General features: G+C 52.8%; 3 protein-coding genes across 3 annotated transcripts; all 3 read right to left on the bottom strand.

Annotated features, from left to right (window-relative positions):
* Positions 1-91: 91 nt before the first annotated feature.
* On the bottom strand, positions 92-12,464 carry CkaCkLH20_09411 (ent-kaurene oxidase; the record flags this gene model as incomplete). Its single annotated transcript, XM_038892126.1, has 8 exons — positions 92-1,176; positions 2,915-3,034; positions 3,089-3,386; positions 10,742-11,285; positions 11,353-11,942; positions 11,999-12,087; positions 12,141-12,177; positions 12,234-12,464. 8 exons carry the CDS (start codon positions 12,462-12,464, stop codon positions 92-94), a joined length of 2,994 nt encoding a protein of 997 aa, XP_038742709.1.
* Positions 12,465-13,939: 1,475 nt separating this feature from the next.
* Positions 13,940-17,014, bottom strand: CkaCkLH20_09412 (uncharacterized protein; the record flags this gene model as incomplete). The annotated part of the gene is made up of 1 exon (XM_038892127.1): positions 13,940-17,014. The coding sequence occupies one exon, from the start codon at positions 17,012-17,014 to the stop codon at positions 13,940-13,942; it is 3,075 nt and encodes a 1,024-aa protein (XP_038742710.1).
* A 1,559-nt stretch (positions 17,015-18,573) lies between these two features.
* CkaCkLH20_09413 (uncharacterized protein) lies at positions 18,574-20,190 on the bottom strand (the record flags this gene model as incomplete). Its single annotated transcript, XM_038892128.1, has 1 exon — positions 18,574-20,190. The coding sequence occupies one exon, from the start codon at positions 20,188-20,190 to the stop codon at positions 18,574-18,576; it is 1,617 nt and encodes a 538-aa protein (XP_038742711.1).
* Positions 20,191-20,442: the final 252 nt, after the last annotated feature.

Here is a 20,442-nt window from a genome sequence, read left to right on the forward strand (position 1 = left end):
TCAATCCACTTATGCTAACGAGGACAAATGAAGTGAATGTAAGATAAAGAAAATTGGAGAAAATGTAAGTAACGTAGGGGCTGGTGAGAACTCACGATTTGCGGTACGCGGGGCCGATGAGGGAGCAAAACTTGCCCCGGATGCTCATGCTGACATTAATCTTTTTCCGGTCCCTATTGGACCACCACTGTCCCATGGCTTGCGCAAAACCTGGAGAAGTCACCCGAGGAACGACGTAGGAATTTGGCCTACTGTTGTCTTGGGTACCGCCTGTGTCTGTGGTTATGGCGAACTCCCCTACGACGTACTCCTTTGCGAGCCTCCTCTTCTTGTCTTCCTCTGGCTCCTGGTCGTTTTTGTCGAAATTATCCCGTATCAGCGTTTCCATCGACTTTTTCATCTCGGCTTGCCTGTGTTTACAGATTCTTTCACTCCTGCCTCTTGCAATACTGATCTGTTTTTCAAGGTCTTCAAGCTCTTGAAGCATGTTAAGACCTCTCTCCTCTCGTATTCGAATCATGTCTGCGTTGTACTCGGCGATGCAGGTCTTGATCTCTTCCTCCTCTTGGTTCAAATTGTTGCAGACTTCTTGTCCGGCCGAGGTGCTCTCGAGGACCTTGTGCTGATCCACCATCTCGCGCTGGATCGCCAGTTCCATTCTATGTACGGGTCCATCCGACTGTTCGCGTTCTTGCGGAAGGAACATGTCGATAAGCTTTCGGGCGGATTCGGCCGTGTCGTAGTGTCGCTCGACGCGGCTCCCTCTCTTCACCATGCAGCCCCAGAACTCCTCGTTCTCGACTAGTTGTGCTTCCCTCGACACCCCGAAATCCTCCTTTTCAAGTTTGTTCCACATGGTGGTAACGAGAACGACGTGTTTGAGGTTATCGGCCCCGCATAGCTGACGGAACAGGGTCACACTGCCTTTTGCGGAGCCTTGCATTCGCACATCAGTGATACGATGCAGATAAAGAATCCCGTGAAGACGGATGTTGTGCTTGTATGTCAAAGAGAGCCATGAGACCAGGGACCGTAGGACGCTCTTGTCGGTTCTGTAGGTGTCGTCGAAACCGGGAGTATCAATGAGGTAGATGTTGCAAGTGGCAGAGTAGGCGTATTGGTAGACCTTAACGTCTTGAGTACCTATGTAGGCATGGGAGCATCGCACATCAGACTCTGTTCATACGAAAGTACAACGGCGACCGAACGGTATGGTCGAGCTTAGAGAATGCTTGAACTCACAGGAATTTAAGTTGTGTCCAACCTCCGGTTTATTCTCGTCAGTAGTGAGGTGGGAAATGAAAGAGCTCTTCCCGACCCCAGTGGCTCCGAGCACGGCCAAAAATATGTCCGTTTCTCTTGGCTCATGACCATTTCGAATGCATGATAGATCTGTTTCGGTGGGCGGGCTCGATTGCGGGAGGTTATCGTCCTCGAGTCTCCTGAGATGCTTGTCTTCGATAACGTAATCTTCAGTAATCCTTGACGGCTCGTAGCGTGCGAACTTTGGAAACAACTCCGCCCAAGAGACTCCATTTAGTAGTTCTGGTATGAAGCTTTCGTAACCAAGCTCATGATTTGAAGTCCTGGGTAGTCGATCTTGGTCTTGGCAGTCACAGTCGTCTCGTCCACAGACTAGTACGTAATCATCAGGGTTACCGAATTCTTCGAGATCGGCCTTTCGTCGGGTAGAGTTCGAGCCCTCCACGCTGGCATTGTCTTTCTCGGAGATGTCGCTCCGAGCAGGAGGTAAAAAGAGAGCAATGTCTTGCATATGCTTCTTGATGTGCCGGCGTAGCTGTATTTGGGCTTGAGGATCATTAGGATTTGGAAACCGTTTTTCGACATCATCTGGATAGCCACCACAGAAGGGGCATTTTTCAAATAGAAGTACCCCTTTCCGTCGACTGCTATCTTTCAGAAGGGAAATGTTGTCAATGGAGCTATGAAAATGCTTGTTGATATATGTATCCAACTCGATTTCTGTGAACTTTTGGTGTTGGCCGTTTGGCATATCGACATGATATTGTTCGTGGAAGTGTTGCTGCATGTGATCCAACAACCCATCGAAGTTATTAGGTACGTCAAATGGCGATTGACAGCCTTTGTCTAGACAGAAGTACGGCTGAAAGTCTTGTAGGACATGCTGTCTTTTGTAATCACAGTTAAGTTAGCAGTTGAATGATAGATGTGGCTTGACAAGTAACTAACCCCCACTGTGGATTGTGAGCCTCGTGAGCCCGAAGTTCAATTCGACAGTAAGGGCACTGGAAGCTCTTAGCGCCGTTCAACCGAGGAGGTGGCGGAATGCCATGTTGTAGAGTAATTGAAACAACACTGTCAGCTCTCTCTGGGGTCATTTCGGGAACTACTTCAAGTTTCGTGATCTCCGTAGCTGATAACATTGTGCGTTGATCTTCTTGCCGGGCACGCTGTGAGACGTTGATGGCCTTCACTACGTCCGCGTTCTTCGTCGTCGTCAATTCTTGAGAGGTGGCGCAACAAATAGGTGCACCACTTGGTCCAGTTATCCGAGAATCAATTTTGTCGTGTCTGACTGAAGGAGCCTCAACGGCCCGCTTTCTCTGGTGACTCTTCAAATACTCAAATCGAATCCTTCGTCTGGCGAATGATTCAACCATCCTTTCCAGTACGTGTAAGAATTCGGGTGCAGACATGGAAGGAAAGTGCGACTTGGCCCTGTATTGCGCCAACCTTTTATATCCTTCGAAGGCGAACTGTGTGTCATTTCTCTTCATGTAGAGTTCAATCCGCTCTTGACGATGCTTGTTTCCCAATCTTCCAACGTGTAGCGAGAAGCCATGCAAGCGTTCAATTGTGTTCTCGATATGTTGTCGAGTAGCTTGGTCGTGTGCGTTGGCATTCTCGGGAGTATCTGTCGCCATGGACTGACTCAAAGAGGACATGGAATCAAACGAAAGATTTGAATCTTCGGAGCTCGAATCATGGTCTTTCTCCGGTACGTCGGAAACCTCGGAAAACTCCTTCGGTGCGTCGACCGCATACTGCAGACCTAGCAGGTGGGGGAATTTCAGCAAACGTTCAGTCATAGAAGGTTCTCACTCACTTTCAAGATCTTGCTGCAAAGATTGCAGCAGCTGCATGATGATATCGCAAATCTCGGGAACATCTTTGAGCCGTAAATCGATCGATCGAAGCCCATGGCCGTTGACACCAAGTCTAGCACACCACAGATTGAATTCCGCAAATTGATGGGACGCCCAATGATCCACGAGGTCCTCATTTTCCAGGGCTTCTTCTTTCTGCAGAAGCCTTCCCAAATAGCTTGCGCATATCTGTGCAGTGAATTTGATCGTGGCGGTATCTTCAGGCCTTGCTTCGTCATCCATGGTAGCCGAAGTGAGCTGGTAATCCGGTCAAGAAACCTCTCTTTGGGCGAGCAGAGAATTGAGGAGAGAACGTCCGTTTACGTTTGTGGTCCAAATGCGCAGGGGCATCTTAGTATCCAAGACAAATTCAGACAGAGGAAGTCATGTGGGCGGGCTTTCAAGGTTCTTCTGCAGGGCGTAATGTCGCCCGCCTTGCACGCCCCAGACTGCAAAATCACACCCCCTTCCCACCCTTCCAGTCAGCACGGTGGCAAACCCGCATCTTATCAGCTGCAACTACTTGGCGGTCACTTCTGCATGTATCTCTCACCATCTCCCACATCCCCCCCCCCATTCTTCTCCCCGCACTTCATACAACCGCTTTCTCCCATTGTCGTTGATTCCTGACGGACAGCATCGTTTGCAAACGGAGTCGACGTGTCTCTTCTTTTTAACCTGCTAAACTTATGCTCATTAAATAACTTTGCAAGAAAACCTATGGTCTTATGCGTCAATTAGAGCTTCTTAGCTGGGTAGTGCCGGCCTTTTGCGCGCTGGGGAAAGAGTTCATCGCCAAAGTCGACGACCCAAAGCGCGCGGGTTTTGCTAATGAACTGTATTCTGATCTTTGTATGATTGGAATGACTTTGGCGCTTTCCCGTGGAGAGTGGGCTTTTGGTTTGGAAGAAGATGTATTAAACAAACTTCTAAGCACTTTGGAAAAGCGTTTACCAAAGTCGTGGGGAGCTCTTAAGATCATCAGTACTTTCATCGTAGGTTTCAGTTTCTCTAGAGCCTTGCGTTATATTCATCGCTAATTTTAAGGTGTCAGGTCAAAGATGAAAACTTTCCGAGACTGCATGACCTTGCTAGTTCCATCAAGGAACACGACTTAGGAGGGTATGATGTTTGCTGGCGACTTCTTGGCCTCACCGAAGACGACTGTATGCCATATCTACTCATTCTTCGTCAAAGAATGAAGATCAAGCTTTTTCGGAAGGAAGAAAGGGATAATGAGGCCACGCGCGATTTGTTCCTTGCGCCAATCCGATATGCGAGAAAGCATATGCTGGACGTCTATTGCAAGGACCATTCGTCAAGCGAAGCTTCCGAGCTTAGCCTATGGCAACATCCAAGCAGTGGCATGAAGGAATTGACAGACAGAATGTACAAACTGCTCGAATATCACTGGCAGTGCAACTGCGCCCAAAGAACACTCTGGCACGATGGCGCGCGAGAAGCAAGACTCAGTCTAATCAGACATCAGCAACTAACGTTGAAGGTCTCTTCAACAGGATCTTCCACAGGTCTGAGTCTACGGCCAGCTAAATATGAAGTTCTGTTACCTGTGTGTAACGATCAAGCCGGGTGGAAAGCCACAAATGTCGCGATCATCAACAAACAAAAGTGAGTTGGACACGTGCATATCTAAACTTCTAAAGCGATCACATCTGACCAATTTTGTATACGAAAAGAGCACACAAGCAAGTGCGACAAGGGAACGACTGGAAAGTTGTCGACAAGGATATTTGCAACGTGTTAAAGAATAGCAAAGACTTCACCGTCGATTTCGAAATCGATAACAACGGATTATGGCATCTCAGACCTAAGCCCTCTGAAGAGGACGACCACCACACCACAATGATGTCTCTTCAACAAATGTTAAGAGAGGGCATCAATATTGCGACATACTCTCCCAAGGAAAAGCTTATTCTCTGCTATGTTCTTGCAAATTCTTTGCTTTTCCTATACCCAGGAGCATGGCTTTTTGCGGAATGGAGCAGTGACAAAATTTACTTCACCAAAAGGCCTACTAAGTTATCTTCAAAACCGGTAGCCCTGACCTTACCGTATCTCTCTGTCCACGTACGTCAAACACAGAGTGCCGAAGGAAGAGAGCATCTTCAGGTCCATGTTCATCCTAACATACTAGCTCTTGGCATTATGTTCCTAGAAATCGCCATGGGCACTGCTTTTGTTCGATCATCGCAGATTGTCCAGAAACCCTGGGAGCGGTGCAACGAAGACTTGCGCCAGGCTTTGGACCAACTGAAGGTTTTGAAGTCGCAAAGCAAGAAAGACATGTCAAAACGAGTGTCTCCTAACTTTGAAGACGTCATTTATGCTTGTCTCAAGCTTGACCCGCCCGCCAGCTGTGCGAGTGATAGCCTTCTCGACGAAGGACCTATTCGGCAGTACATCCTAAGTTGCGTCATCCGGCCGCTGGCATCAGACCTTGTAGACGGATACAAAATTCCGCTAGAAGATCTTCGCAATCATCTGGAAACAGACTTCAAAAGCCCAGAACTCGAACAGTCCGTCATCAGAAGCCATGAACATTTGGCGCCTCCAACAGATGCATTTGCATCCTTGGTCGTAGGTATGTTGGATCGGTAATCAAATTGTAGTGCGCAAAAGGACTTATGGTAATCAGACCCAGACGCGTCTCACAATGTATCACCACCAAGCGACGATGTTACTCTTTTCGCCGATAGCGAGCGAATGAGCCCGGTCCGTGGAGGAGAAAAGTTGGTGCCGCACTTTATTGACTGCGCTTACACATGAAAGACCGAGAGATTTTCTGACTAACATGAGTCAGGATTTCCGATGCGATTGATTGGGAGAAAAATTATCATAACAATGTGATTGCTCAAATCAAGAAGTTGCGCGGGGCGCGAGCTCCCGTTGGGCACAGAGTGAAGATTGCCATTCTGGACAGCGGTATCGAGCTTGATCCATGTCACCCAATAATGATGGACAGATCAAAGAACACGACGCGGGTGTTCTACCAAAGTTGGATCGACGACCATCAGGATTGGACAGACGACGTTGGGCATGGTACTCATTTGTCTACTCTGTTATGGAGGCTAGCACCAAATGCCAGCATACACATTGGAAGAGTCTATAAGAGAAAGCCGAAGGAAGTTAAATCAACTAAACCTATCATTCAGGTAAGTAAACATGGATACTCAGATTGGCATCCTTGCGATTGACCCTATTCGCGCAGGCACTGCGGCACGCTGTGGATACATGGAAAGTCAACATTATCGTCATGTCGTTCGGATTTACAAACTCCAATGCAGAAGTGCATCAGGAGATACAACGAGCAGCTCAAAACGGGGTGCTCATATTTGCTGCAGCTTCCAATGGGGGCTATAATGACGGCATCGCATGGCCAGCACGAGAAGATAACGTCATTTGTGTCCATTCTGCAGATGGTCGCGGTAACCGTTCGCCATTCACGCCAATCGCAGAAGGTAACTCGATACTCATGACGCTTGGGGAGTGCGTATCGTCGGCCTGGCCCCCGAAGCTGGAGTCATCGCAACTCGGCCGTCAACGCATGAGCGGTACATCTTGTGCTGCACCAATTGCTGCAGCGATTGCTGCGACTGTGCTTGACTATGCTTGGGACTTCCTCACTGATGCTGAGTGGGCAAGCCTATGTCGTGCAAGTTCTATGAGACGGATGCTGGAGGGAATCAGCCGGAATAAAGGACAGAATGGGGGTTATTGTTGGATTCGGCACTGGGAGTTATTCGACCTTTCCCGCACAGCCGAGGGGATCAAGGACGAGATCAGGCGATATGCAGTGTAACGGCTTGCGAACGATTGAACGGTGTAGCGCACCTAAAACTTTGAAATACTTTAATACTGCTGCATCTCACCCGGGCAGCCGTTGTCTGGGCGAGTGCTTGATGCCTTTGTAATTGACTATCAGTATATCGTGACAGTTATACAGTAAGACCTCAGAAATCCCAACGTCATCTACACAAATGCCATCTGAATTACCGTTGTCGTAGCTGGTTAGTAGGACTTGTTATCGTTGGGCGACATGTCTCTGGGATTTGTGACGCCAGCGGCCCGCTTCGCACGTTGATTTCTCTCTATAAATGCAATATCACGCGCAATACAATATAGCCAGTCTTATTATTTCGGTCAATATCTTGCTATATTCAATAAGTACATATTCAACCTTTAATACTTCAGTTTCTTAATAAGCTTACAGGCTGCCATGACGGTCATCAAGGCGGAAAGGACTCTGCAGCAGTATTTTGGGTATGCGCTCACCCCCTAGGGTCCCACATTGCACGGTAAAAACTGCATTTCAATAGTTTCATGCAGGTATTCGTAAATCAGCACATCGGTGTCCAATAAGACAGTGATACGTTGTAGCTGCACGACCCGAGTCTTACATGCATGCAGGGTGATGCAAATCCTCTGAAAGTAATACGCTCACTTCTTAAACGAGCCTGTAAAGATTCCACACCGCTGAGAAGATAAGAATCTCTGTCGAAGTCGACCAGCTTCCACAGTGTCTTACGCAGCATGGCAACCTCAAAGATAAGTAGACAAATGGGCCATCATCTACCCTACTTTTTTCTTGATCAATTTGGCCAGTCAATTTCAACGTCACAACGACGGCATACCCTGCAATGGGAAAACTCTTCTATTTCCAAGCCCCGAGCTTCGATATCAACGCCGACAGCGAGACTGCTCCTCGGCTTGGAAGCATCTTTTCAAGTCTGGATCATCTCACATCTCCCCTGAACCGATTCGATCGGTTGCAAATACTTCAAAGTTTATTGAACGAGTCAAATAATGCCGAATTTCACGAGACAGACAACAGAACTTGTGGTACCGAGGCCAGCCTCAATGCAACTGCTCTTCAAGGCATCGCCGGGTTTGCCGACATCGTCTATACCTTCGCAAGAGACAAACGCGACGTTTACCACTGTGAAATGCTTCAAACACTCGAGTTCGAACCAGACAGAGACTTCGTGGCCGGAAGCATTGCTGCGTCGCAGCAAGTCCAAACATTCCTGGATGACTGTCCATTCGGTTTCAAGAAGATTTACATGGTTACCGGACTCAAGATAGCTTCCGGATTCTCTAAATTGTCTACAAGAGAGACTGAATATGGCCCGAGTCTGAAGGTGGGCGTGAGTGCCGCGGCATTTGGAATACCTATTGAGGCGGGCCCGGGGCTTGGAGTTAGTACGGGCAGCAGACGGACAGTCGTTCACGGCCGAACTCAGAACAAAATAGTATTCGCTTATAGGGTCGTTCGAATCAGGCCCAAGTGGGACGGCGAACCAAAATGGAAGCATAAGAGTGGAGGCAGATATGCAGTAGACGATGATGACAGTGACGATAGTGACGAGAATGATGAAGAAGAGTGGTTGGTGGAGTTTTTGAACGAAGAGAACCAGTCCGAGGAGTATCCCGAATCAGTTGTGGTTGATGTCACGAATCAATGAAAGGCAATTATTCCTACTAAGATGCATATCTTCAGACACATCGTTGGTCAAAACGCCAGCGGCCCCAAGAGTGGACAAAACCTACTAGGTTCTAAGCCCACGTTGGCCACGGTACATTTCAAAGATGAGTCGATATTAGGTTGAAAATCATACTTGCACAAATGGGCTGTCCGTTTCCCATTACGAGAGAGGCTATCGGCCTCATGAACAAAGCCTTTGTCTAGAGGCTCTTTTGCCAGGGGCTATCGGCGGACTGGTCTCAAGCGCTTCAAGCGAACAGCTCGATACTCAACCTAAAGGCTGATGATCATATAGACACATAAGCGACAGATGATAATAGGTAAGAAGCCAAAATCACCACTCGCCCATCTATAATCTTTCGTCGCCTTCGCCGTAACACGCTTACTCTCTCCCTCTACTTGAAGAAAGCAACGCCAAGGTCGCCTCGGAGACGTTCCTATTGACTGGAATATTTTAGTCATTGGAAGATTATCAAGTCTCTTCAACCAATTTTCAACGCATTTAGAACGTAGTGCTACATCCCCCGACTACCAGCCAATTTACATACCTTGTAGTAAATAGTGCATTGAGATTGAAATTTTATCACGGAACAACCTCTCGAAGATCCCCACAGCATCCCTAAAGATCTAACAGCTTACGTCGATTCAACGGGAGCCTTAAAGGGGAGTGGCGAAGATCATGTTTACGTTGACGACGTCAACAAGTTCCGGTTTGGGTCCAAACCAGCCGAGACGTTCACTGCTTGATTTGAGTTTTTGGTTGGAGCATGGAAGCAGTAGATCGAGGCCGAGCTGGATTACAACAGGATGGCGGATGATATCAACGAAAGGCGCTTGTTAGAGGTTTGTTGTCTGGCAGTCTCCGAGCGAGCCATGCTTCTCCTGCGCTATGACAATGCCGCAAGTGCATTCCGGAGTAAATATATTGCGTTAGGATATCGTAACAATTGTTTCATAGATGCTGAGCGCCTTGAACCTGTTCTGGATTAGAGTCGAAGATGCGAACCGCTAAGGAATACTTTCCAGCCAACTTAGAGTGATGTTTTTTCAGCTCTCACGTCTTCGCGTCAAACTTCATAACCATTCAATTCCACAGTGACAAATTTGCTACGACGACCGGGACATGAAAACTGAACAATGGTTCAAAACTTGCCTAACGAAAGAGGTAAAGCGAGGGGTTGGAGGTGGCCCCGCGCCGCCAAACTGTGTCCAGCCGTGACGCCGTATGGGCCGCGTCTTCATCCATTCGCGTTCCGCTCAGTCATCATGTTTTTCAGCCAAATCAACAATGACAATGGCTGGAGCCTTCTTAAAAGAATTGTCTACTCGCCACATGGTATAGTAAATAAACAACCCGGATTACTAAAGTATTTAAGGGAGGGATCTAATTGCCCTGTTTGTATGCGGGGTGGCAAGCTATAGCTAACTGAAGCTATAGCTAACTGCCCGCTTTTGAGTTTTGCGTATAAGTCTATCTACAGCAGGCAATAGCCACAAATAAGCCACAATAAGGGTACGAGCCGTACGTAGCCAACACCTCTACCCAAGCACAATCAAAAAGGACACATTGAATCCATCAAAAACATACAACACCAGGTATTCGCTGGTCGTCACCGACCCAACTACTAATCCGGCCCTCACTGGCTTATCTATGGGAGAGCGGACGGGATCCCGAGTTCTCCAGTGGGTATGGTCGTATGTGAAAGTCTGGGACTGCCAAGTCGTTTATCAACGGCCTCTGTGAAGATCGCGAACCACTAAGTGCGGCCGTTGCAGTCAACACGCTGAAAGACCAACAGAGCATGTCGAAGACAGTGCGGACTACACTCATCAGGCTTTATATTTTACACCCTACTAAGCCTTACTGGTCTGATATTGACTAGAAGTCTATATGATAGGAGCTGTTAGCTGCTATGTAGATAAGAATCTACCCTGGTTTAGAGATGGGCATGGAGACATCATCGTTGTGACGTTTTATAACAAGAAATGAAGGCTGTTCTGTTCATGACAAAACTGAGTGCATTTCCCCGAATCCTTACCCTTGCGTTGCAGCTACTTCTCTCACCATCATTGTCTTTGTATGGTCCGGTTCGATCATGTCGCCTCTTACTATGTTTTCATAGCGATCCCGTCTCCCGTCTGGCATCTGAATATCGTATTCGAGTAGAAATCTTGCGAGGAGCATCTTGATCTCGGTGGCAGCAAAGAACCGGCCCGGACACGCGTGACGGCCAAAGCCAAAGGCCATATTCTCCTTAGTCGATGACACGAATTGATACTGTTCCTTGTTGGTATACTGCAACGGATCGTCACGAACCTCGTCACGGATGAGCAAGAAGCGATACGGATCGAACAAGCTCGGGTTGGCGTAATGAAGATCGTCTTGCAGCGGGCCGACCATGGGCACCGCGATGTTGGTACCGGTGGGGAGAGCAGTGCCGTCTTTGAGCGTCACTGGTTTCGTGATGGTTCGCTGGAAGCTGATCAGGCTGGCCGGGTTGAATCGCTGGGACTCGCGCATGACGGAGTCGAGGAGCTTCATCTGGAAGAGCGCGGCGGTGGTCCATTCGTTGTCGTTCGCTGCGAGCACAGACTGGATCTCGTTCCGAAGGGCGGGGATGATGTCGGGACAGCGTGCTGCGATATCATACAAGCTTTGATTGGGTCAGTATTATGGCTCATGATGCGTCCCGGAACATTTGGTTGGCTGAAGGGCCTTACGTATGCGTAGCTGCCATTGTCGTGGTGTGAATAGCCACGACGCTTAGGCTAAGCTGCGTCTCAGCAAGCTGCATGTTTCCTTCCATACCAAACTTGGCAGATTTGGCGATGAACCATTGCAGCATGTCCTCTGGTGCCTCGGTACCTTCATTGGCGATTCTTTTGCGTTCTTCGATAACTGGGATCAAGACTTCGGCGGCGAGGCGTCTGTGTTCGGCCAATTTCTTGACTTCGGGAATGTAGTGCTTGCCGATGAAGCGTAAGAACTTCGGCCACCGCTTGATCTTGGCTGCCGCCGTAAAGAGATCGATGACGAACATGGTGCTGGCCTTGAGGTACTCTTCCTTGTGGCAGAGCTCTGGGCCGATGAAGATGCGGCCGGAGATAATGGCAACCATCTCCAATAGCTTTTCGTAGAGCACTACCTCCGTCCATTCGGGACAAGGACCCAGAGAGTTCAGAACGGTGCGCTGGATATGACCAGATAGCGTCGTAGCAACTTTGGCTAAGTTCGGGGTAAGGTTCGATTTGATGACATTGAGCAAAAGTGGATTGATGGGATGGTAATCCGTCCACTTTGTCTCACAAAGCTGGAGAACAGTTCGCGTTAGCTGCGCATTGGGGTATCTGGCTTGACTTCACGAACGGCTTCTAGAAGAGGGACGTTGTTGACGGTGTCGTCTGGCATTTTTCGGAGATCGTCGCAGTGTTCAAGCGGGATCATGACGATGTCGCCTGGACGGTGTCAGCTATGTATGTGGAAGCACGAGAGGTGAGTCGCTTCTTACCATCAGCACCAGTGATACGCCAAACCGATGATTTGAACTTTAGATGTAAGGGTCAGCCCAAAGATATCGCAAGTCTCGTAGGTAGCAGGAAACCTTCTGATAGCCTTCTTCGTAAAGCTTGGTGGCCATCGCAAAGTACATATTCCGTCGTTTCTCATAGCCGCCAGCCTCCTTGCCAACCAGCGGGAATTTCGACAGGCTGCGACTTGGGAATGAGAACGCAAAGATTATAGTTAGGAGTGAAGTCGCGAGGAGGGCTCCGACGAGAGCGTTCACAGACGACACAGCGTCTGTAGGAGACTGGCCGATGTCAGACGAACTCATGATGGATTATCAGATGAGTCTACTATGTGAAGACTTTGAAATGAAAGCTGACCACGTTGAATGATGGTACTGACGAAAGTCTTTGGAGCTTGGAGTAGGGGGCTTGCAGCGTTCCACGACCTTGCCGGTGAACGCCGCTGACTCAGCGGACGATATACCTCATTCGAGATTTCTGAGTTGTTGTGAATCATATTACTCGTGCTGGTAATTCGAAAATCGGTGCCCACGGAGTCTTTACCATGCCGGGGTTGCGAGATGCCACAGACCTGCGCGGTGGGATCCGACGGACTTGCCCTCGCTGAGAGACACAATCCCACCGGCATGCGGGTTACAATTCCGCAGCCACGCAGTCAAATCGGCCGCCCTCATGGATGTCACCTTGATCTTGACAAGTCATTGTGTCAACTTCCAAACTTCGGATGAAATGTTCTTGTTCATTCGATCCGGGGTTCTGCATGTCACCTCTAGCCGGCAAAAGTCTAACCCGCCTGTCACCCGGCTTCGGACGGGTTGGAACTCGCAGACGTGTCGGAATCTGATACCCGGAATACATGAGCAGCATTTATAGATACGCTTTCTCCTTTGCCTCGTGTGAAATCTCACCCATATCGCTCCACCGGCGAACGATGGATGCATGGATCGCGGCCGCTCAGATTACTTCACGTGGCGAATACAGGCTTCTTCTCTGACTGCAAATCTGTAATGCCATATCCCATAACTCATTGTCCCTTGACTGTAGAATCTACTTCGCGGTTGCAGGTTGGATGGCTTTCAAAATATTCTCTGTGCGAATTCCCCGAGTTTTTCAGCGGGTACAGTCGTGTGTGTTGGTTAGGGAAGGCCAAGACGTCTTTCAAGGTCAGTGTTAGACATCGTTAGCCCCCACAAAGTTCAACATCAACATAAGGTAGTCAAAGGAAGATGCAGGAGACTCAAACCGAAGGGGAAAACATCGGAAGACTCTTGGAAAGATGTACAGCGAGCTTTCCCTTGCAAAGCCGACATGCTACGTTGAATAACATAGCTCACCAAGAGACCCGGGTTCACACATTCATTAAACATCACAAGAGACCATCAACATCATGATTTGAAACAGTGTATTTCAACTCAACAGCCTCGTGTTATTGAGAACTCATCTACATCCACCAAGCTCCCCGTCTTTCCGGGGCCAATCTTATACAGCAGCCCCAACATCACATCTCCCCTCACCACCAACGATCAACTTTGTTATATAAACACAGAAGCGACAGAAGAAAAAGAATCCCAAAAGTCGCCGCCCATCCCATCCATGATCTCTCATCGCTTTCACCATAAAATACAAATTTGCCCTCCCCACTCCCTCCCAATAACCCCACGCCGAGTTCCAAAAACAAACCATCCCAGCCAGCCAGTCAGTCCGCCGAGGACGCCTCCAAAAACGCCGATGAAGAAACAAGACTGTCGAACCATAAGAAAGGTACACTCATCTCAGCAGCCTAGCCGAGCGAAGGACTACTCTCCCGGCTCTTCGTCTCGATATTCTCCACCATCTTGAGGACCCTCGTCCTCGGCCTCGCGACGCTCACAACCTCCGCCGTCCGTAACGTCAGACTCGGCCGCGGCTCTTCGGATCCGTCCCTCTCCGTCACCCGCAGCCCGCCGTCGTCGTCCTTGGGCGGCGGGAGATGCACCAGTCTCCGTCCCCGCTCGGGCGACGTCGGCTCCCCGGGCGACTCCGGCCTGCTGAACGCCATCGTGATGTCCCGCTCCTCTGCCACCTCTTTACCCTTGCCCTTGCCCTTGCTGTCCCTGTACCCGACCAAACCGACCTTCTCGTCCAAGATCTCGTCGTCGAGAAGATCGTCCTGGTCGGGGTCGACGAGGACGACCTCCTCCTCCTTCTCGACCTCGGCGTTGACGACACGCAACCTCTCCTTCGGCACCGTGAACATGACCTGCACGAGCCTCTGCTCGATGGCCTTCTCGATATCCCACTCGTCCATGATACTCTTCTGATCCACGTCCCAGTCCTGCCGTCCCTGCTTCCGCCTCAACAACTCCGCGCCCCCGATGCCCGACAACCCCACCAGCCGCGGCTCGTAGTCCGAGCTGACCTGGTCGAGCGACATCCGCCGCGGCCCGTCGTCCTCCTTGCTCGAATCCCCGGACTCGTTCGGGTTCCCGCTGAACACCCTCCGCAGACTCCCCAACCACCCCAGCGACCGCCGCGGCTTGTGCTTGCTCGGGCTGCTCGGGATGTGGATGAAGTCCTCCTCGTCGTCGTCCCGGTCCGGCGTCTCGTTGAGGGGTTTCTGGCCACGGTGCAGCAGCGAGGGTCCCTCGGCCTGCAGCGCGTTGAAGGTGGTCTTGGCGGTGGAGTATGTGTGGCCGCTGCTGCTCGAGGAGCTGGATGTCCCGACGCGCGTGTCCGTGATAATCGTCAGATTCGCGCCAGGGCCAGTGCTGTTCCGTTTGTTGGACGCGCTGCGGGTCGGCACGCTGATGGCGCTCCTTGCCGACTCGGAAACATTGCTGGCCGTGCGCTCGTCGTCGGCCATGCTCGCTCGCGAACGCATCGAGGCCCGCCGCGAGGGGGAGGACCGCTTGCCCGTGTTCCTGCGCGCCGGCATCTGCGCGAACAGGGCCTCTGCGGCGTCTACGTCTGACTGCCAGTCCTGCACCTCCGGGTCGCGCCTTAGGAGAGCCTCGGGGGAGGGAGTCATGGAGTTACGGTTGCCGGGGACGAGGACCGGGACGGGGCCGGAGCCGGTGGGTGTGGTGAACGGGTCTGGGTAGCCAGGCGTGGTGGGAGTGACGGGCTGCTCTTGGGCACGCTGGCGGGCCTTGGAGCCGTCTGGGTCGTCTTCGTCGGCTTCGTAGATCGGGTGGATGTGGCCCGGGGTGGTCAGGTTCGTGGCTGGTTGGTATGCCCCTCTTGCCGCGCGCGGAATGGGCTTGCGTGGGATGAGGAGGCCCGGCGGTTGATATGTGCCGTAGCCCCCTTGATTACGGAGAGACTCGTAGCCCAAGACCCTCGCGCCGTTATCGTAGGGGTCGTGGCCTCCAGTGTACCAGACGTGACTTGTCCAAGGGAACGTCGAAGAGTCGTGTCGCTCAAGCATGTCGTCTTCCGGATGTAGGAATTGGGAAGCATCCTGCGCCAGGGACCGTACTGTTTCGTCTCGGGCGATCCTCCTCTTCTTCAGATGCCTCTTGTAGCAGAAATACACCAGGAAAGCCCCCAGGACGGCCGCGAGTCCGACGCCCAGCCCTACGCCTAAGCCGATTTTCTTGATTTCGTCGTTGTTGGATCCGCTACTTGTGCTTTCGGACCCATCATAACTCGGATTTGAGTAGCTCGTCGTCCACGACATCGAAGTCATGTTCAGGAACCTGAGCCCGGTACCGCTGGACTGTCTCTTAGTCCTCGACCCGGAGCCCGTAATTTCGTATCCCCCGTATATCATCATGACATTCCCGGGCAAAATCGCCGCGCCGTGTCCGTAAATCCCGCCGCTGGGTTGCTGGCTGGGTATCTCCCACGTCCAGTCCCCATAAGTATCTCCCATCTTCAAAACAGCCAGCTGCGGCGACGCAGCCTGTGAAATACTACCGACCCAGCCGCCCAGGATGATAAGTGCGGTGCCGTCCTGGCTGAGAATAGCAGTATGCCCCGATCGACTCTCGACATCCGCATTGCGCTTCACAACGCCCTTGACAGCGAGCTCGCTACTTCCAGCTCTCACCGCACCAACAGTCGCAAAGTTCCACGACTCCTCCGGCAAATTCCAAATCGCGGCGGAACTCATATTAATAAAAGCCTGCTGCGTATGCCCGCCCAGCAAAACATACCGATTCTGCTGCGTCACCACGCCCGAGCGGTTCGAGATGGACGGGCTCAGCGGCGTAAACGAGAACCCGGCCTCGGGGAAGGCCGGACCCTTCGAAGAGATGAAACTCGCCGTGTACCCCCCGTCCGACGACGACGACGAGCCGTCCCCCGGCGCGACCCTGAGCATGGACTTGGTGTACGTCCCGTTCTCCTGCCATGTCGCGGCGTCCGTCGTCGGGCTCAGGCACATGCCGCCGAAAGAGTACAGCACGGGCTGCGACATGGTCGGCGCCAGGGTCGCGGAGAAGCTGATGCCCGCGCCGAGGGCGTACGGCCCGGCGTCCGAGTCCGCGGAGCTCGGCAGCGCCGCGGCCGTGCGGTACCACGACCCCGACGTGTAGGACCAGACGTCGTACCCGTCGTCGGCGGCGCAGTCGCCGGCCTGGACGACGAGGGTCCCGTTGTCGGCCATGGCGGGGAGGAAGGCGGTGGTCTTGGTGGCGCCGTCGAGGAAGGGCAGGGTGCTCGATATCGTCTGCAGGCTCGCGGGGCCGTCGACGGTCGCGGAGACGTTGAGGGAGAGGAGCTCGACGCCGTCGGCGGCGTGGTGGAAGATGTAGGCGAGGCCGTGGCCGCTGGCATTGGTGGGGGTTCCGGGCACGGATGGGGAGAGGAGGATCGTCGTCGGGACGTAAGGGAGCGTCTGCTGCGCTGTCGCTGCTGTTGATGAGAAGAGCATCGCTGCGAGGGCAGATTTGCGAAAAGGTGCTGCGTTGCGCCTGGAGGCCCACCGCCTGTTCGTCATTGAGGCCATGATCGTCGTCTCTCGTGATGTTCGTTCTGTCGCGGGCGCGTATCGTGGTTCCCCGTTTGTGATCGTATCCGCCAACCGCCTATGCGGTGGTCAAGGTCATGACCTTTCCTTCCCCCTTCGTTGCGCCAGTCGTCGTTGTGATTTCTTGAAGTTTTTTTCAATATTCGCTTGTTCAACGGGCATGCATCATCCCCTTAGGTATTGGGCTGCGAAAATGGGCCTCGGGATGCGGTTTGAAGGAAAGTGATAGGCAGTAGAAGGGTAAAGAGAAGGAAGCACGGGGCACGCAGCAATGCGGGAAAGAGGAGGCCAGAGCTGCTGGTATGGAGAAAATGGACCCCGGACTGGTGTGAAGGTGAAGGGTAGCGACAGATCATCAATCTGTGATGACGGTGCAGCAAATCGAGGGGTTGGGATGCGTGGGAGAATCGGCGCGCGCGGGTCCAGTATCGTAGCACTCGAGCGAATGTCAACAAATCGAATGGTCTCGCCGCGAACAGGGGGGCAACCCGGTCTGACGAGGGAAAAAGTAAAGAAACCTGGGCGAGATGCAGCTGCAGAAGGCTAATCAGAGATTGGCTTGGTCTGCCGCTTCTCCGTTGAATCGTTCAAGGCCGCGCAACTTCTATGCAGCAGGTAGACTTGGGATCACCGCTGAGGAAAAAAGGGCTAGAACAATTGAAGCAGTTTGGAAACAAACCCCGTCTGCGCGCCGCAGGTGTACTGCAGCTGGACTATGCATTCTCACACACTGATTGGCTCTCATATCACATCATGAGAGAAAGCCCGTGGCGTTTCGCTGCTGGGCTTATTGTTTGGCGGGCGGCCGGTGACAAGAACAGCCCCCGTCGCCGGGGCAACCGTCGCCGGGGCGGGGTCCCTCGGCTACCCGGACCCTTGCTGACCGATGCGCGCCAGTCCCGGACCGTGTTAGACTCGACCGCATCCCTGACGCTGCTCCCTTTGTTCCCCCTCTTAATCGCGTGGCCCCGGTTTTGCGATCTTGGAATTTCGGTGGGACTCCAAGAAACCGATAACAGCCCAAGTGGGTGCGGCGGTTTCAACGGCACAAGAGAGAGCGAGGGTAAAGAGGACACTGGCAACACAGGACTCGAGAGAGATAGAGAGAAGGGGATCACAAGTTGAACGCGAGGGACAAGCGAAGCGAGGATCGGCCTTGTTGGACTTGACAAGTTCGCCAAGGGTCTCCCGAGTACGCCGCTGTCAGACGTTGTCAGATCAAACTGGTCCAATTGACAAGCTACACCAAAGCGGCTACGAGGAAACACCAACCAGATGTGTGACGCGCCATCAGACCTCGTCTCTCTCTCTCTGTGCGAGTGACGATACCCGACGGCGTGCCACCCTGACAACCAACACCCGAAAGACAAGAATCAACGCCACCACAAACAAGACATCGTCTCTACCACCACGAGCAACAACACCGTCACCCGACCAAGACATCCCAGCAGCGCACCACCTAACTAACTGACAATCGTGATAGGCCTCGTCTCAACCCCCTCCGGACCCGTCTCCATCTGCTCATCCTCATCGTCATCATCATCCGCCTCCTCAAACAGAAACCTCCTAAAGCTATCCCCCAGCCCGGGCCGGACTTGCTCCAGCCGCGCCTTCATCCCCCTCAACCTCTCCACCTCCCTCCCCTTCTCCTGCAGCTCCGCCTCCAGCTCCGCGGCCCTCCTCTCCAGCCGCGCCGCCCCGTCCCGCGCCTCCGACGCCGTGTAGTACTCCTCGAACTTGCGGTTCATGAACCGCGCCCGCTCCAGCTCCGACGCCAGCGTCTCGTTGTGCTCCCGCATCCGGTGGTTCAGCGCCGCCGCCTCGTGGTGCCGGATCTCCGTCCGCGTCGCCTCGTCCAGCCTCGCCTTGTACTTGCCCTCCCACTCCGACACCCGCGCCGGCCACGTCGGCGTCACCACCGACACCACCGTCGGCGCCGCCTCCAGCCGCCGCGTCTGCGCGACCGCCGGGTGCTCCCCGTGCGCCGGCAGCATGAAGATGGTCGACCGCCCCTTGCCCTGCAGGCGGTAGAACCGGGTCTTGACGTCGTAGAAGACGAGCCCGCGCGCGTAGAGGTCGCCCCCGCGGGTCTCATTCCACAGCCTCTCGCCGTAGGTCCCGTTGGCGGCCCAGATCTCCTGCTTGAGCTCGATCTGGGCCTCCTGGCGGTCGAGGCAGCGGTGGAGGTGCTCGAAGACGTCGTCGCCGGCGTTGGCGAGGACCCACTTGTCCTGCGGGTAGGCGAGCTCGCGGCCGGCGGAGAGGCCGTCGGGCCCGGCGCGGGAGAGCATCTGCATGGGGACGGCGGCCTCGCCGGCGGTGACATCGAGGGCGTTGGCGTAGCCGAGCTCGAGGTCGTGCATGCGGGCGACGAGGTGCTGCGCGAAGAGGAGCCACTGGCCGAGGAGGGAGTTGCGGACGGCCACCATGTCGGGGGCGTCGGCCTCGGCGTCCGTGGGCAGGAGGGACATGAGGCCGCCCGTGGCGCCGTACTCGTGGTCCAGCATCTCGAGGCACTCGTTGGCGTGCATGGCGAGGGCGGCGTGCGAGGCGTAGGGCCGCGGCTTCACGCGGAGCTCGTCGGGGGAGAAGGTCTGGAGCGGGCAGTGGTGTTCCGTGCCTGTGGTGTCAGACTGGTTTCTGACTTTGTTCATGAGGTCTGAGATGGGCTTCTGGTGCCATGCGTCGTCGTTCTCGTAGGGTTTGTTTAGGTCGTTGAGCCAGTCAAAGGCCTCGTTCTCTCTAAATGACTTGTTGATGCGGGCGTTCGTGTTGTTGTAGTTGTCGACTTCGGCGTACTGGCTCGTCGGGGTGAGCTGAGATATCAGGATGGCCAAAGACTGGGCATGCTGTTTGAGAGCCAGCAGCGTGGGCGCGACGCCCTCCGTCGAGAGGTAGCTGCAGTTGACATGCTCCAAAAGCTTGAGGTCGAAGTAGTTTACGCCTCTAGTCCTGTAGCCCCCGCCGCTGATGATTTCTTCTGTAAAGCGAGACTGGTAAGCATGAGCGTACGGTGTCTTGTCGACGAAGCCCGAGTGTTGTTCTCGGGTCTCGTACAGTTGACTTGACATCATGACCATGATTGGCAAAGAAAGCTGTAAGTGCTTAAGTAAAATCAACAACGATGGAAGAGTTGCTGTAGACACAGATGAAGGAGGTTGATATGAACAACATACCTCATCTTGAGACAGCGGCCTTTATCACGGCAGTTGTTGTCGCAAGGGATAAGATTCAGGTTGGTGCTGTGATGCGCAACGATGTAGACAAAGCCATGTTGCGATGTTTTCAGTCATGACAATGCGTCGCTGCCACATTCAACGGCAATTCTTATT

The sequence above is a fragment of the Colletotrichum karsti genome (genome assembly GCF_011947395.1).
Source record: "Colletotrichum karsti strain CkLH20 chromosome Unknown Scaffold33, whole genome shotgun sequence".
NCBI lineage: Eukaryota > Fungi > Ascomycota > Sordariomycetes > Glomerellales > Glomerellaceae > Colletotrichum > Colletotrichum karsti.